General features: G+C 35.2%; 1 protein-coding gene across 14 annotated transcripts in view; it reads left to right on the forward strand.

Moving 5' to 3' along the window:
- The window catches only part of ROBO2 (roundabout guidance receptor 2), a 652610-nt gene that overhangs the window by 555569 nt on the left and 77856 nt on the right, over positions 1-19185 (forward strand). For all 14 annotated transcript variants that reach the window (XM_049858165.1, XM_049858166.1, XM_049858169.1 and 11 more), the window contains 3 exons: positions 8885-9116; positions 11818-11942; positions 16689-16860. In XM_049858165.1, coding sequence (XP_049714122.1) covers positions 8885-9116; positions 11818-11942; positions 16689-16860 — 529 coding nt within the window. The remainder of the gene's footprint in view (positions 1-8884; positions 9117-11817; positions 11943-16688; positions 16861-19185) is intronic.

A 19185-nucleotide genomic window follows, 5' to 3' on the forward strand; every position in this document is an offset into this window, starting at 1 on the left:
AATTCAGTTATCTGTCTTATTATTGAGCTGTAAGAATTCTTTATATATTCTGGATACAATTTCCTTATTGGATATATGCTTTGAAAATATGTTCTCCTAGTCCATGGGTTGTTTTTCTACTTTTCTGATTGTGTCCTTTGAAACACAAACATTTTTGATGAAGTTAACTTCTGATTTTAAATCAACTACCATTATGTCTTTTAAGTACGCTGAATCTTATAGAGCAGCAGCAAAACTTGTATGTAATTTTGATAATTATTTTCACATGTAGTTGAATTAGATAGATTTAAGAAATAAAGTGACATTTTACTATATACTACAAATACTCAAGTGCCATGCATTATTAAATATGTTAGCCTGACCACTGTTATTTCAAAATGCAAAATGTTTTTGTTCAGACACTGGCCACTGAGGTAAAAACAATATATAGCAATTATTTTCTGCTTTGAATTTTCTGTTGATAACCATGTGCTTTCATTAATGGAAGCATGCTGAGTCACTGAGTACATCTGAATTTTTAGTAGGTGCTAAGAATTTTTATTTTTCTTGCCTCACCCCACAAGCCTACCCTTATAGATCTGAGGGACATGTGGTGTCCCACAAATTATACTCCCAGTGTCTCCCCAGAGTCCACAGGGACATATGTTTCAAACTGTTATGCAGGCACCCTCCTAAAAGCTGTATGTACTGTCAGTAGGAAAGAAGTTCCCCAATAAACCTTAGGAGTGGGAAATGTTGGTGGGCAACTGTTAATCCCAATGGTCATGAAAGGGTTGCTCCTTCTAACTATGGGAATTTTTTGTGTAAGACATTGTGTTTTATGAAGTTAATTACTTTAAAAGTCAGTGAGTTTAAAAGAGTCAATCAAATTACATGAAAATTCCATGTCAGTAGACTGAGAGTTCTTCCTAGAAGGGGCCTTTGTCGTATTCAACTCTATATCCCAAGATGCTTGTCACTACTAATTTTAATAGCTATCTCCTTCCTGTGCTGTGACTTCTGAAACTCCACATTTTTCCTTTCTTTTTTCAGAGCAGCAGAATGTCTATTATGAAATCCCTTTTTAATAACTATCTTTTGAAGGATCAAATCATTCATTTTCTTACTTTCTGGTTTTTATTTAGCTTCAAAAATAAGAAAGGTTTCAATTATATCCCAGAATATTGTTTCTCAGGAGTTTGTAGTTACACATGTGATAATGTGTGTATTTGAGAGAAATAAATATGTAGAACACCATCTGTCTGTTTGCCGTACTGTGGTGGCTGGCATGTTGCTGTGATGTTGGAAGCTATGCCACTGGTATTAAAAATACCAGCGGAGTCACCCATGGGGAACAGGTTTCAACAGAGCTTCCAAACTAAGACAAACTGGGAAGAAGGACCAGGAAATCTAGTTAAAGATTACCCAAGGAAAACCTGATGGATAGCAGCAGAACATTGAATATAGTGTTGGAAAAATGAGCACCTCAGGTGGAAGGCACTTAAAACACAACTGGGGAAGAGCTGACTCCTCAAGATAGAGTCAACCTTAATCATGTGGATGGAGTAGAGAATTCAGGACTTTATTTGCTGACGCGGCACGACTCAAAATGAGAAGAAACAGCTGTGAGCATCCATTAATAATTGGAATTTGGAATATACAAAGTATGAGTCTAGGAAAATTGGAAGTAGTCAAAAATTAAATGGAACACTTGAAGATCAATATCCTAGGCATTAGTGAGCTGCATGTCAGAAAATCCTATGGTTTACTATGCTAGGAATGACAAATCAAAGAGAAATGGTGTTGCATTTATAGTCAGTAAGAACATTTCAAGATCTATCCTAAAGCACAAGGCTGTCAGTGATAGGATAATATCCATACGCCTACAAGGAAGACCAGTAAATATGACTGTTATTCAAATTTGCACACCAACCACTAATGCCAAAGATGAAGAAATTGAAGATTTTTACCAACTTCTTCAATCTGAAATTGATCAAACCTGCAATCAAAATGTATTGATAATTACTGGAGATTGTAATGTGGAAGTTGAAAACAAAGAAGAAGAATCAGTAGTTGTAAAATACGGTCTTGGTGATAGGAATGATGTGGGAGATTGCATGAAATACTTCTGCAAGACCAATGACTTATTCATCAAAAATACATTTTTCAACAACGTAAGTGACGACTATACATATGAACTTCACTCGATGGAAACACAGGACTCAGATTGACTACATCTTTGGAAAGAGACAATAGAAAAACTTAATATCATCAGTCAGAACAAGGCCAGGGGCCAACTGCAGTTCAGATTACCAATTACTCAAATCCAAGTTCAAGTTGAAACTGAAGAAAATTAAAACAAGTCCACAAGAGCCAAAGTATGACCTTGGCTATATCATGCTTGAATTTAGAGACCATCTGAAGAATAGATTTGACACACTGAACACTCATGCCTGAAGGCCAGAAGAGTTGTGGGATGGCATCGAGGACATTATACATGAAGAAAGCAAAAAATCATTAAAGAGAAAGACAGGAAAGATTGACCAAAATTGGTGTCAGAAGAGACTCTGAAACTTGTTCTTGAACATAGAGGAGCTAAAGCGAATGGAAGAAATGATAATTTAAAAGAGATGAACAGAAGGTTTTAAAGAGTGGCTTGAGAATACAAAGTAAAATATTAGGATAAAATGTGCAAAGACCTGGAATTAGAAAACCAACAGTAAAGAACAGGCTCAGCATTTCTGAAGCTGAAAGAACTGAAGAAAAAAATTCAAGCCTCACATTGAAATATTGATTCTATGGGCAAAAAATTAAATGGTGCAGGAATTATCAAAAGAAGGTGGAAGGAATACACAGAGTCACTGTACCAAAAAAAATTAGTTGACATTCAACCATTTCAGTAGGTAGCATATGACCAAGAACTGGTGATACTGAAGGAGGATGTCCAAGCTGTACTGAAAGCATTTGTGAAAAATAAGCCTCCGGGAATTGATGGAATATCAATTAATATGCTTCAACAAACATGCAACACTAGAAGTTCTCACTTGTCTATTTCAAAAAATTTGGAAGACAGTTACTTGGCCAACTGACTGGAAGAGATCCATGTCCATGCCCATTCCAAAGAAAGGTAATCCAATAGAATGCAGAAATTATTGAACAATGTCATTAATATCACATGTAAGTAAAATTTTACTGAAGATAATTCAAAAACAGCTGCAGCAGTACATCAAAGGCAACTGCCAGAAATTCAAGATAGATTTACAAAAGGACTTGGAATGTGGAACATTGCTGTTGTCAGATGAATCTTGACTAAAAGTAGAGAATACCAGAATGATGCTTGCCTGTGTTTTATTGACTACGGGAAGGCATTCGACTGTGTGGATCATCACAAATAATGGATAACATTGCAAAGGGAATTCCAGAACACTTAATTATACTCATGTGGAATCTTTATATAGACCAAGAGGGTATTGTGTGATTTAAAATCAGAAATGGTATGCACCAGAGTTGTTTCCTTTCACCATACTTATTCAGTCTGTATGCTGAGCAAATAATCCGAGAAGCTGGACTATATGAAGAAGAATTGGCATCAGGATTGGAGGAAGACTGATTAACAACCTGCAATATCCAGATAACACAACCTTGCTTGCTGAAAGTGAAGAGGACTTGAAGCACTTACTGATGAAGATCACAGATTACAGCTTTCAGTATGGATTACACCTTAACATAAAAAAAACAAAAATCCTCACAATTGGACCAATAAGCAACCACATGATGAATGGATAAAATTTTTAAGTCTTCAAGGATTTCATTATTACTTGAATCCACAATCAACGCCCATGGAATCAGCAGTCAAGAAATCAAATGGCATACTGCACTGGACACATCTGCTGCAAAAGACCTCTTTAAAGTGTTAAAAAGCAAAAATGTCACTTTGATACTAAGGTGCACCTGACCCAAGCCATGGCCTTCTCAGTTGCTTCATATGCATGTGAAAACTGGGCAATGGAAAAGGAAGACCAAAAAAGAATTGACACGTTTGAATTATAGTGTTTTCAAAGAATATTTAATATAACACACTGCCAGAAGAACAAACAAATCTCCTTAGGAGTGAGGATGACAAGACTTCATCTCACGTTCTTTGGACATATTGTCAGGAGAGACCAGTCCTTGGAGAAGAAAATCATGTTTGGTATTATAGAAAATCAGTGAAAAATAGGAAGACCCTCAGTGAGATTGATTGCCACAGTGACTGTAGCAATGGGCTCAAAAACACCTACTTTTGTAAGGATGGCACAGGACCAAACAGCATTTTGTTCTGTTATACATAAAGTTTCTATGAGTTGGAACTGATTCAATGGCACCTAACAATAATAAATTTTTTGGAAATAAGTCAGAGTGGGGGTTGGGTAGGGTGCCAAAGAAAGTGTAACTAAATATTTTATTTTCATGTAACATCTTTAACTAGTAAAATTTATGCATTTAAAATCATCACATTATTAATATTGGAGGGGGGAGAAAGAAATGTATTTCCCATTTCTTGTGTTTAGATTTCAACAGGTGAGATTGTTTACCTAAGTTTGGCAGATTTCAGTTACCAAATACACAATATGATGTTTGTACTGGAAAGACCATCCACATGCCCCCTAAAGTTAATCTTGAGGCAATGAAGGTAGAAGTAAGAGACTACTTTCGAAAAACTACTAGTCTCTTAATGAGGGTAGGCAAACATGATAAGAATATGGCTGTTCTACAAAGGAAAATAGCAATAAATCCCCTGCTGAAAAATGATTATTCTTAGAGGTTTTTTTTTTTTTTTTTTCCTCCTTTTTGTTTCAAGGACAAAAAGAATAACAGACTCTTTGCCCTTAAGCATCACAGCCACTGGAATTGAAGAGTGCTTTTTTTTTTTTTTGGGAAGTAGAATTTCAGAGCTCAGCTAAAACCAGATAGGTCACTAAGCAGCCTAAGCTCACTGAAGAAAATTCATGTTGAGTTTGTAGTTTAGTTTTTTTTTTTTTTTTAATTGAAAAGTGAGATGTTAAGCATCTCATTTAAAAATTTAATGAAAACTTTGTTTGAGGTCCATGTGTAGTTTTTTTTTTTTTTTCTTAGTACAGCCCTTCAAAGGCCACAGTCTGGAAAACCCTATCAATACAGTTCTACATTGCCACACATGACTTAATAGCAACTGTTTTGTTTTTTTTCTAAAAAATACTTTAAACTTGTGTCTCTCTGAAGTTTACACAGTGCTTTCGTTTACATGAGCTCATTTCTTCGTTTCTGTGTCCTTAAAATAGAGGTATTGTTTGAGAAATTGAGTAAACTGAGGCTCAGAAACTATAAGAGTCTGAACTATAATTCAAATTAAGACTTTATGGCTGGAAGCTTGAAGCCCTTTTCATCATTTCGCCTTTTTGTTATGAGAGGTCTTATTCACCTGTCAGAAAAATACCTGTTTTAAAAAAGTCCTATAATGCTGTGGATGTGTAGCCTAACTTTCACTGTGATCAACTCTATCTCAAAATCCCCCTTCTTATAATCAGAATGTTGATATGAGTAACGAGCGTATGGTTTAACTTGAAAATGAGGACTTGTCAAAATGAGCTCCAAAAGTCAGGTGGTGTCGGATGAATGCACAGCCAATAAAAATCCCATCTATTTTTTTTAAAGGTAAAGTTCCACATGTCCATTTTTTTGCTTCCACCTGTAACAACAAGTTTCCTCCCTAAAAAATGTATGGTAACTGCACCAATTCAAGTTTCAAGTTAAACTATTTAGCTATTAAGTAGGTTATTATTATAAGCTGGTTAAAGGCCGGGTATGCTGAACTGAACAAGGCAATGTTGTGTAGTAAACATTAGCTTCATAAGGTCCCTAAAACACTTAATTAATGAAAACCAAACATGGATAAAACCAATTTACCCAGATTTACAGACTCCCTTCATCTGGAAACAGCTGCTTAATGTTCTTCTTAAAAACACAGCTTGCTTCTTTCAGTATTAACAAGCTATTACTGTGAGTTATGTCTTTCTTTCAGTGTATAAATTCCCTTAAAGTGAATGCAGAGAAGTTTGTAAACTGCAAGCTTCATGTTGTTTTAACCCATGCTGCAAAGATTTTTCTGAGCATTGACAGTTTTGATGAAAGGCATCTCTCTTTGGTTCTCAGAAATTTAACTTTTTTGCTTCTTGGTTACTTTGTTTTGGAATGTCAGACCAACTCCTTTTCAAAGAATATGCTAGTGGGCATAGAGACAAACTGGTAGTGGGGCTGATAATTCAAAGACCATAAGCTTCGCATCAGATCTGGGCTTACTTTTTCTTCACATACACTCACACAAGCGAAGCACTAATTCCAGAAAATCTCTGAGGGTTAGAAAACTATCAGGTGGACAAAGAAAGCCTTACTTGTTGAGGCTCAGCTGGGAAATTGAAATTATCTATCTATAGAAAGACACATATTCATTCTTGACCAACTTCATGGAAGTTTCTAGCTTGGCCACACCAAATGGAGAAAAATGGTCCTTTGTGCTACCGTATTTTTATTGAAGTTCAGAATTTTTAACTTTTTTAAAGCTAATATTTTAAGTTAGCATTCATTGATTTGTTGCCTTTATATTAAAAAAAAAAGATATATAACAATGGTATAACTAAAGAAGAAATGTTAGAAGTTGATTTATAAGAAATACTTCTTTTATGTAATATGCTGACAATAAGATATTTTTTAAAAGCTGAAATAGCCATCTCCATCATCACATTCTCTAATTCCCATTTCTCCTCAGTCTTCCCGAAATGAGGGTATTCAATCTTTTCTCCATTAATCTTTACTCGTTATTTGACAGTGAAATATGTCAAGTTAAAGACTTCTTAGAACATAGCTATTAAACTATGAAATAGCATATTAATTTGAGACGGTGCTGTGGTAATTTATGTTTAAATCAAGCATTTCTAGAAGCATGGCAAGGCTCTAAACATTATTTAAAAATCTAAAAACCCTTTGCCCTCTGAAGAAGCAGCAGCAGCACAACTCCAACAAAGACTGCTTCCTTATAGTACAGCTCCAACAAAGTGTTCCTTTTAATCTCATGTTTATATGTATTTGATCTTTATATAATTCTTACAAAAGTGAACAAAAATACTGTTCAAAAGTTCTCTTTTCTGCTTTTTTTATTGTTGTAAAAATATAGATAACACGACATTTGCCCATTAGCTCGATTTGATACCAGTTTTAGATTCTAAATCTCAGATCTTTGTTAACTCAAGTTGCTTATTAACTGTACCATAAATAAATGAAGAGATCAATGAAGTTGTCAAATTATATCAATCATGTGATTATTGAAGGAGCCAGAGGCTGTCAAATTAATAAAAGTCTTTCATTTAATATTTGTTAATGAGTGTAAATGTTTCGTGTGCATTTAAATATATGCTCCAGCTCCATAACTTTTAATCTCTCTGATATGCTTCTCCAGCCACGAGGATTTCATACATGGTGTCCCTATTCTTCTCCCTCCTGCATAAATCCTACTCTTCTTGCACATCTCTGTTCTGGTTATTTCTTCAGGGAAACTGTATCTGCCTTTCCTTAGTCACTTGCTGCTTGTACATTGATCTTAACGTTTGCTTGTTTTTTTGCTATGATTTTAGCTTGACCACGGTTTGGAGGATTATTGGATAAGGGCCACCTTCAGCCTGTATTCTAAGCACCATGAGGGCAGACACTGACTCTATTTTAATTCCCCATTTTATCCCTAGATCTCATCAAAATTCCTGACACCTATTAATAAACCAACCAAAACCAAACCCACTGCTGTCGAGTCGATTCCAACTCATAGCGACCCTATAGGACTGCGTAGAACTGCCCCATGGAGTTTCCAAGGAGTGCCTGGCAGATTTGAACTGCCGACCTCTTGGTTAGCAGCCATAGCACTTAACCACTGCGCTACCAGAGTTTCCACACCTATTAATAGGAAGTCAAAAAACCTGTTTTGAGGGAGTAAAGTTATTATTGATTAGACAAGGGATAAGAATGGAGATTCCTGGCAAAACGCACATTGCATATAATTGTTGAGCACAGGGAAAAAGAAAGCAGGTCTGAAATAGATAGATAGGCAGACAGACAGACAGACAAACGAATTTTTGTCATTGAGTCCGATTCATGGTGACCTTATGTACGGCAAAACAAAATGCAGCTTAGTCCTGCATCATCCTCATGATTGCCAGCATGTTTGAATTCATCGTTGCATCTATTGTGCCGATCCATCTCACCCAGGGTCTCCCTTGACCTCACTGGCCCTCTACTTCACCAAACCTGATGTCCTCCTCTAGTGATAGATTCCTCCTGATGATGTGTCCAAAGCAAGCAAGTCAGACATTGTTCTGTTGTGATGCATAAGGTTTTCATTGCCTAATTTTAAGAATTAGATCACCAGGCCTTTCTTCCTAGTGTGTCTTAGTCTGAGAGCACCAGTGAAACCTGTCTAACACGGGTGACTCAGCTCATATATGAAATACTGGTGGTGTAGCTTCCAGCATCACAGCAACAAGCAAGCTACCACAGTATGACAAAGTGATGAATGGACAGTAAAGATGAAAAATAAATTTAGGGATTGGCAAGACTAGACCTAGGAATTTGAATCAGTTATGTAGGTATCTTGGATACTGCGGGATATTTTAAACAGGAGAAGGACAGATATGTTCCACTCTGGTTTGGAAATAGCTTTGGGGCAATATGAACTCGGAGTTAGAATCGGATATCACAAACAGGAAGATAAATTAGAAAGCCAGAAAGCCACTTGGATGGTAGTTAATGAGGACTGAAATAGGGGCAAGAGAAAAGAGGATGGATCCAATATTATGTCTGAAATATTTCCAGTTGGTTTCAGATGTTCTTTGGTGTCTTTCAGGTGGATCGCCAGCCCCAGTTTATTCAAGGCTACCGGATTATGTATCGTCAGACTTCCGGCCTCCAGGCTACAACGACATGGCAGAATTTAGATGCCAAAGTCCCAACTGAAAGAAATGCTGTTTTAGTCAATCTAAAAAAGGGAGTGACTTATGAAATTAAAGTTCGACCGTATTTTAATGAGTTCCAAGGAATGGATAGTGAATCTAAAACAGTCCGTACTACTGAAGAAGGTCAGTGTTCAGATTTCTAGCATAAACCAAACAATACCATCATCAAATCAACTTCTATTGCAATACTAGCTTATAATTTTCTTAGAAGAGTGGAATGAGATAATCTAAGAATGAACTTTGGAAGTGTCATTTTCTCATTTTATTCTGAGAAAACTGTAGAATACTGTAACAGCCCCAAAAAATAAAATAAAGACATTCAAATAATTTGGATTTTTCTCAGGTAGACATTTGTCCCAAATCTTATGTTTGTCTGTAAATTAGAATTTAATTATAATATTTTCCAATATTTTTTATGTGACTTTTAGGTCATTTAGCTTCATTAGATGACTGGCTACAGGAAACACAAGAACATAGGCTATTCATGTGATTTCTCTTTCTTTCATATTGTCAAGTGTGACATTTTCTTTTGTAGGCCCACAGAGAATTTCTCAGTGGATTCTGCCAGCCTGACCCATAATTTCTAACCCAGAAGGCCACTTGCATATTTGCAATGTTTTTCTTCTTAGTGAAATTTTTCCCCCCATCTCCTTTGGGACTTTCTGGGCTATGATACTTTAAAATATCATGGCCATGAAATAATGTAGGCTTCAATCAGTCCATTTCCTAGTGTCTTCTTCCGTAAAGGAGAGGCTTATAATACATGGCACCATGAGAGGAACCAAAGTCAGATGCCAAATACCATAAACCCCCCCACTTTTCTGCATAACTCCTATAAAAAGACTTTTCTCTAAACATATAAAATGATGTAAAAGTAGTATTAAAAAAAAGTATGTAGATTTCTCATACTGACATGTACTTGTCCCTGTTTGACCAAAGAGCTTTTAAAGTATATGTTTCTTAAAAAGTATTATCTTGACATGGTTTACAGTTTACTGGCATGGGCAGAAGTTAATATTTTCAAAGGCATCATTAGGCTATTTTTAGGGTATATGAAGAATCGGAGAAAATTATCAAAAATTAATAATAGTTCTTTATTCACCATTTAATTTTACTTTATGCTGCAAAATTATAGTGCTAATAAGTAGAATGGATACATTTAGTATAGAAGGCTACATTTGAAGCATACTTCCAAATTCAACTTCACTGTACTCAGACTCTTCCTCTGGATCAGACGTTGGACGTTGGTCGCCATCCAGTATGTATTCCTCTCGTATTTCTGTGGCCTTGCGAAGGTAACGATTGGAACTCAGCTGGCCCTGTATCTGGGGATGATGAGCAGGACTTTGGGTGCTTTCACATCTGTAGAAAGAAGCGGAGTGGTGGAATAATTGACCTGTCAGGAAGCAAGCATGGTGCTCTCCAAGCCAGCAGCCAGGCAAATGAGAAACCAGTTTTGAAAAGTGGTATTTTTCAAAGTGGTCTACTTAAATACTGCAGAGCTGGTAGACAAGTGGTGGAATTCATGTCATCATGCTGTATTGGAGCAATATTATCACACAGAGGAAGAGTGAAGAGCTGTATTGTGTTAACACGTCTCTCTGTGTGTCCCATCTCAGTGCAAATATGGCCAGACCTCAAGGAAATGTGTCATTATGGCAAATTCACCAAACATGGGAATCCTTACTGACAGGCTTTTAAAATCTCTCTTAGGATTCCATTTTACATATTTTTAAAGGACTAAACTGTGTCTAGTTTTAAAGCATCGAGCCTTTCCTATGGAAATCCCTTAATTCTACAAAATTCTTTGATATTCGAACTGTCAGGGAGGATTTTATATAGTCTTCTGAGTTTGCTTTTCCTGCATTTGGTTTAAATCTAGAGATTCACTAAGAATTTTTTTCTTCCTGAAAAATTACTATTTCCAGCTCTCAGATGCACTGTATTGGAGATGCTGCAATCTAAAATCAGAAATAGCTTCTCACTCATCTTTTCTCCTTGTGGTTGTAATTAGTTTTAGGAGAAACTGTAAAGAAAAAGAAGTCATGTAGGAAATTAAAATCTGCTCATTTCCCATTTGACACAGCACGAGCTGTTTTCATTTATATCATCAGAGTTTTTTGCCCATCCATATAAAATAAATTTTAAATCTTAAATTAGAGGTCAATTTATCACAGCCCATCATTTTGCCCAATATGAAAATAAAAGAATTTTCCTTCTGTGTTTGTGAAAATGAAAGCTGTTTTTATTTTAATTTATTAAATAAAACATGAAACAATAAAAAAAAAAAGCTGTAAATAATGCCACCATTCAGAGAGAACTACTGTAAAATTTTGGAAAAATATCCTCTGGAAATATTTTTGATGGCAGTGTTTTTTTTTAGAAAGACAACCTATGAGAGTTCAAAGAACCAAAGTTCTGGAATCAGACAGACCTGGGTTCAAATCCTGACTTGCTGTTTGACCTGAAGTCTGTTAAAGCGACCATCTGTTTCTTCATCTGTAAACCTGAGATAAGCATTGTTTCTACCTTCTGAGGTTATTGTGAGAATTAATTCAGGCACTTAGCCCACTCGTTAGAATTTACTATTTGCTGTTAAACTTACTATAGAGTACGTATTACCACAGCTATTGCATTTGCTTTAAATCTCCCCATATATTTTAAAGACTTTTTTTTTTTTTTTAAGCATTGCTGTTGTACACTATATGCAAATTCAGAACTACTGGAAGCTCATGCATCCTGTCTTTATATTCATATTCTGTAAGCAGCGTTAATGTACCTCAAGACTTACCATTTGTGTGTCTTCTGATTGCTCCCCCTGCAGCCCCAAGTGCCCCTCCACAGTCTGTCACTGTGCTGACAGTTGGAAGCCACAATAGCACAAGCATTAGTGTTTCCTGGGACCCTCCACCTCCGGATCATCAGAATGGGATTATCCAAGAATACAAGGTAGGGCCTGGGCGAAGAGGGAAGGCTCACAGACAAAGGCTCCCACAGGCATCCCAGGGTCTTATGGATGACGCTTGTTTCTGATGGCCCTCTTAGGGACTTTTAAATGTAAAGTGATTATTTACTTGAGGATGATAATGTCCATGTATGACACGTAATAAAACAAATGCGTAGAGGATGAGAGCCTAACTCCAAGGTCAAATCTATGTAACACAAATTCATTTGGACAATTAAATCACAATGCTAAGATGGTTTCTTTATAGTGATTCCAGAACCTAGGGGATTTAGAGAGACGGGGTATGGGTGAGCGGTGAAGCCCACATCCCAAGAACTGCCCTTTATCTTTGTCATTGGAGTTCTCTGTGAGAGCTTTTAGGACAATTGTTTTTAAAATTGTGTTCTCAGAAGAAGGTGCTTCAGGATTTGGAGGATGCAGTGAGGAGGGGTGGTATGGTGGTAGGGCAGGAATAGGAGAATGGGTATCATCAGTTCCCACTCACAAGCTTTTTTTTTTTTTATTTATTGAGGTTCTGTATAAAATTTGATTTGAAAAAATGGAACCATTGAAAAAACAAAGTTTGAAAAAACTGACATAAAAACAGTTGAATGTCTCATTTTTCAGCTGGTGAATTTGCTACTACTTAGAAACACCATACAGGCATACCTCAGAGATATTGTGGGTTCGGCTCCAGACCACCACCATAAAATGAATATTGCAATAAAGCGAGCCACATGATTTTTCTTCTGTTTCCCAGTTATGCTAATACTATAATCTATCAAGTATGTCATACCATTATGTCTTCAAAAAAAAAGTACCTACGTTAATGAAAAAATACTTTATTGCTAAAAAATGCTAACCCATCATCTGAGTCTTCAGTGAGTCATAATCTTTTTGCTGGTGGAGGGTCCTGTCTCCATGTTGATGGCTGCTGACTGATCAGGGTGATAGTTGCTGAAGGTTGGGGTGGCTGGGGCAATTTCGTAATGTAAGCCAACAATGAAGTTTGCCACATCGATTGAGTCTTCCTTTCATGAAAGATTTCTCTGTAGTATGTGAAGTTCTTTGATAGCTTTTTACCCACAGTAGAACTTCTTTCAAAATTGGGGTCAGTCCTTTCAAACTATGCCGCTACTTCATCAACGAAGTTTATGCAATACTCCGAATCCTTTGTTGTCATTTCAACAATGTTCACATTTTCACCAGGAGTAGATTCCATCTCAAGAAATCACTTTCTTTGCTCATCTGTAAGAAACAACTCTTCATCCATTAAAGTTTTATCATGAAATTCCAGCAATTCAGTCATGTCTTTAGTCTCTGCTTCTAATTCTAGCTTTCTTGCTATTTCTACCACATCAACAGTTACTTCCTGCACTAAAGTCTTGAACCCCTCAAAGTCATCCATGAGGGTTGAAATCAACTTCTTTCAAACTTCCATTAATGTTGATATTTTGACCTCCTGCCATGAATCACAAATGTTCTTAATGGCATCGAGAATGGTGAATCCTTTCCAGAAGGTTTTCAATTTACTCTGCCCAGACCCATCAGAGGAATCACTATCTATGGCAGCTATAGCCTTATATATTTCTTAAATAATAAAACTTGCAAGTTGAAATTACTCCTTGATCCACGGGCTGCAGAATGGATATTGTGTTAGCAGACATGAAAACAACAATCTCCTTGTACATCTCCTCAGAGCTCTTGGGTGACCAGGTGCATTGTCGATGAGCAATAATGTTTTGAAAGGAAATCTTTTTACTTTCGAGCAGTAGGTCTCAACAGTGGGCTTAAAATATTCAGTGAGCCGTGTTGTAAACAAATGTGCTATCATCCAGGCTTTGTTGTTCCATTTATAGAGCACAGGCAGAGTGGATTTAGCATAACTATAGGATTTTCAGAATATAAATGAGCATTGGCTTCAACTTAAAGTCATCAGCTGCATTAGCCCCTAACAAGAGAGTCAGCCTGTTCTTTGAAGCCTTGAAGCCAGGCATTGACTTCTCTCAAGCTTTGAAAGTCCTGATTGGCATCTTCTCCCAATATAAGGCTGTTTCCTCTACATTGAAAATCTGTTGTTCAGTGTAGTCGCCTTCATCAGTTATCTCAGCTAGATCTTCTGGATCACTTGCTGCAGCTTCCACAGCAGCACTGGCTGCTTTACCTTGTGCTTTTATGTTACGGAGATGGCTTCTTTCATCGAACTTATGAACCAGCCTCTGCTAGCTTCAGACTTTTCTTCTGCAGCATCCTCACCTCTCTCAGCCTTCACAGAATTGAAGAAATTTAGGGCTTTGCTCTGGATCAGGGTTTGGCTTAAGAATATTGTGGCTGGTGGTGGTCTTCTATCCAGACCACTAAAACGTTCTCCATATCAGAAATAAGACTGTTTTGCTTTCTTACCGTTTGTGTGTTCACTAGAGTAGCACTTTTAATTTCCTTCAAGAAGTTTTCCTTTGTATTCACAACTTGGCTAACTGGTCTAAGAGACCTAGCTTTCAGCCTGTCTCAGCTTCTGACATGCCTTCCTCACTAAAATTTAATCACTTCTAGCTTTTGACTTAAAGTGAGAGATGTGTGACTCTTCCTTTCATTTGAACCCTTAGAGGCCATTGTAGAGTTATTAAAAAAAAAAAAAAAAAATTTTTTTTTTTTTTTTTTTACCTGGCCTAATTTCGATATTGTCCTGTTTCAGGGAATAGAGAGGCCTGAGGAGAGGGAGAGAGAATGGGGAACAGCTGGTCGGTGGAGCAGTCAGAACACACTCAACATTTATTAAGTTCATTGTCTTATATGGATGAGGCTTGTGGCACCCCAAAACATTTCCAATCGTGACATCAATGATCACAGATCACCATAACAGATATAATAATAAAAACATTTGAAATATTGCAAGAATTACCAAAATGTGACACTGAGACATGAAGTGAACACATGCTGTTGGTAAAATGTCATTGATAGATTTGCTCAACACAGGAATGCCACAAACCTTCAATTTGTGAAAAACACAATATCCATGAAGCGTAATAAAGCAAAGCACAATAAACCATGACGTATGCCTCTGCTATTGTATCATTGCCATCGTGTGATGTTTATTTAAGATGTAGAATATGTCTAACTTTATGAAATGAGACTTTAATTGTGATGTGATTAGACCATACGTAAGTATAAAATACCTCATTAAACCTTGTAAAAATTCAAAACTATGATTTCTCGCTACTAATAGGTATTTATAGAATTCCAGCAATAACACACCAGGTAGAGTAGACAACTAGACACCCTTTCTTATCTAGGAATTCATAATTGGTATGTGAAACAAAACTGAATAATCTCAATCAAAATATATAATTGTAGATTATATATTGTTATTTTAAAGAAAAAATTATCAATTTTAAAATAGAATTTTCTTGAAATAAAGATCAACTTGCTGAAGCAAATGAATGTCATGTGCGTAAGCACTTATTTAAAAAAATATCACATTATAAAAAATACTTAAGAAATATAAGAATAAGTGTTTTTTTTAATAACATTATTATATAGATCCTAAAGTTTTACAAGTGTTAGTACACACTGTTTTAAAAGAAAAGAATTATCCACTACGGTTTTGTGTGAGTGTGTGTGTGTGATATGTTTTAATAAGGTTAGGAATTTATTTTTGTACAATCTGTGACTAAACACCCTATACATAAATATTGATGCATTTGTGCGTATGTTTTAAAGTTTCTCACTCATTAGAGACTTCCATGTTTGGGAGCAAAGTGTATATTTTGGTGAGATCTCAATATTCTTCATTAAGAACACAGGTATCATAGTGTAAATAACAAAAACATACTATTCAGAGAAATTGTTTTAAAGAAAGTTTCAGGAACTTACCCACTTCAGAAACAAACCACATGTGTTCTTACATGAAAAAATACATAACATGAATACAAATACATGTACACAGTGAAATTCCTTTAGAACACATTTTACAATAACAAATTTCTGTATCTCAGAAGAAAATATGCCCTAAAATTTGATTCCTACATGAAGCAAAATTCTTCCTTTCTCAGCATTTAAAGACTTTTCACCACTTTTTCCTCATGCATCCTAATATGTGTGTATGTATGTTTTGATCAATATTAAGATTTATTACTGCCAATGTAAATATTGGCTTTAGTTTCATCCCAGTCAATATCTATAACTTAGGTAAATTAATCTTGTTAACTACTTCTGTGTAAGTTAATATTTTCTTAAATGAAATATAAATTACTTAGATATACACCTATATACCTAGATATTATAACTTGTAATCACCATATCTCTATAGATTATATGCTTAATAAATCTTCAGAAATAAATTAAGGAGAGGAAATTACGTATTTTAATCCATAACCAAAATGCCATTTGCAACCAAAGACCACTTTCCAAAAGCATTAAGGGAATCGTTTTGTTTTCTAAATTACTCATTATGAGCATTCAGTGCCAATAGTAAGATTTAAATGAACGTGGTGTAGTTTTAGAATCCCTTATTGTCATTACTTTAATACACACAAACACACATATATGCAAACAAACTTCAGAAAATGAGCTTTAGAAAAGCCATTTGCAAGCACGTGTACAACAGGAATCAACTCGATAGCAATTGGTTTGGTTTTTTTGGGTTATACAACCCTAGAAAACGGACAGGGCACCATTAAAAAAATATAATAGTATAACTACCAGAAAGGATAATTTCGTATTCTTTTGTTACTAACTTTCTATTTCTGTAGATCTGGTGTTTGGGGAATGAAACTCGATTCCATATCAACAAAACCGTGGATGCAACCATTCGGTCTGTTATAATTGGTGGATTATTCCCAGGTATTCAATATCGAGTAGAAGTTGCAGCTAGTACCAGTGCAGGGGTTGGAGTAAAAAGTGAGCCACAGCCAATAATAATTGGTGAGTATCAATCTGTGTGGTCTATGCCTTAGAATTAGTCAACTGACAAAGAGGCAGAATGGTTTTTTTGAGTCTATGTCCAAACAGTTATGACTGATAGGTAAACTCCTCCTGCAGGTAAATGGACTAGGGTTTCTTACCAAAGTGCTTAGTATAATGTCTCTTGTTCCTAAAAGTCCCATAAATTTCTTAAAATTATAATCACTAAGAGTTTAGATACTGAAAATTATTTTTAATCTATAGCTTTCATTAGTGATTTTGGCGCCTTCGAAGCGTGATAAAAAAACAAGACAGCTCCTGAAGACTGTACATTGTGTTTCCAATCTATATGCTTCCTCTTGGCCCCCAAAAAGTTAAAAAATTAACTAGAAACAAGTCAAAGAAACTATGTAATCCAAATTTACTATTCCAAAGAAGAAATCCCTATTAAATTTTTTATCATTATCACATGAAATTCTTCTCTATCACCATGGGTTATGTTTGCCTGTTCTTGAAATTTCATATAAATGGAATCATACAATGTCATCATTTTGTGTCTGGCTTCTTTCACTTTTTGAGATCCGTTCATGTATGTATTGCGTAAATCATAGCTTTTTTATTGCTGAGTTGTGTTCAACTGTGTTTATACCATATTTAATTTATCTATTTTTTTATTGAGAGGGTGAACATTCTTGAGTGACTCTTTTTGGGGACATATATATATATATATATATATATATTTTTTTTTTTTTTTTTTCCACTTGGAGAAATACCTAGAAGTAGAATTTCTGGGTAATAGAGTTGATATAGTTTGAATTTATAAGAAACTGCTAAACAATTTTCCAAATTGCTGTATCACTTTGTACTCCCACCAGCAAAACCAACAACTTCCACATCATCACCAACATCAAAGATGTTGTAATTTTAGCCATTCTAGTGTGTGTAAAATTATACTTTATTGTGGTTTTAGCTTGCATTTCCCCTGATGACTAATACTGTTGAGCAGCTTTACATATGCTAATTTTTCATTTGCATATTTTCTTTTGTGAATTGTCCAGTTCTTTTGACTTGTAAAAATCGGGTTGTTTGTCTCTTGTTATTGATTAATAAGAATTTTTTATGCATCCTGGGTACAAGTTCTTTGTCATATACATGTATTGAAAATATTTTCTGCCATTCTAAGGCTTCCCTCTTTATTTTCTTTATAATGTCTATCGGTGAGCAGTTGATTTATATTTAACGAAGTACGATTTATCAAATTTTTCTTTTATGTTTTGTGCTGTGTAAGAAATTAGTGTCTAACTCCAGATAAAGATATTTTCTTATATTCTCTTCTAGAAGCTTTATAATTTTAGCTTTTAAGCTTTGGTCTGTAATTTATCTCAAAGTAATTTCATGTGGTTAGAAGATTAAAGGTTGTGGTTGTATATTTGTATATGAAAAGACTATTTGTATACATATATGAAAAGACTTTATTTGATTAACCATATACGTGCAAATCCATTCCTGGATTCCGTTTTTGATTTGTCTGTATGTCTATCCTTATGTCTTGATTTCTGTAGCTTATAGTAAGCCTTGAAGTCAGGTAGTGTAAATACTCCATTATCTTTTTCTGCATATTTGTTTTGACTATTCTAGGTCTTCTCGTTTTCCATATACTTTTCAGAGTACCTTGTCAGTTTCTACCAATTTTGATTGAGAATGCATTGAATCTATAGATTTAATTGGAAAGAGTCAATATTTTAATTGTGACTCTTTCTCTCCAGGAGCATGATATACCGCTTCATTATCAAAGTCTGCTTTAAATTTCTCTCAGTAATATTTTATAGTTTTCTATTTAATGGCTTGAAAAATATTTATTTTAATTTTTTTCTGAGTATTTGATGTTTTCAACTCAGTGAATTTTTTAAAGATTTCCTTTCCAATTGTTTTACATTATATATACATATAATGTGTATATAAATTTAATTTTATACATTTTATTTGTGATTGGGCAGTGTTTCATAATGTTGTACAGAGGGTCATTATGAGTCAGAACCAACTCAATGGCACCTAACAACAAAAACGTTTGTGAACTTGCTAAATTCACTTCGTTTTTAATAATTTTCAAGTGCTTTTTTCTAAGTGTATTCAGATAATCATGTTTTCTACTTATTTGTGTTAATATGGTGAATTCCATTGAACGGTCTTCAAAGGTAAATCAACCTTGCATTTCTGGAATAAATCCCACTTGATCATGATATATTATCCTTTTTACAGATTTTACTGAATATGATTTACTAACACTTGGAAAAGAATTTTGCATTTCAGTTCATGAGGAATACTGATCTATGGTTTTCTTCTAAT

The sequence above is a fragment of the Elephas maximus genome, chromosome 18, assembly GCF_024166365.1.
Source record: "Elephas maximus indicus isolate mEleMax1 chromosome 18, mEleMax1 primary haplotype, whole genome shotgun sequence".
Taxonomy (NCBI): Eukaryota; Metazoa; Chordata; class Mammalia; order Proboscidea; family Elephantidae; genus Elephas; species Elephas maximus.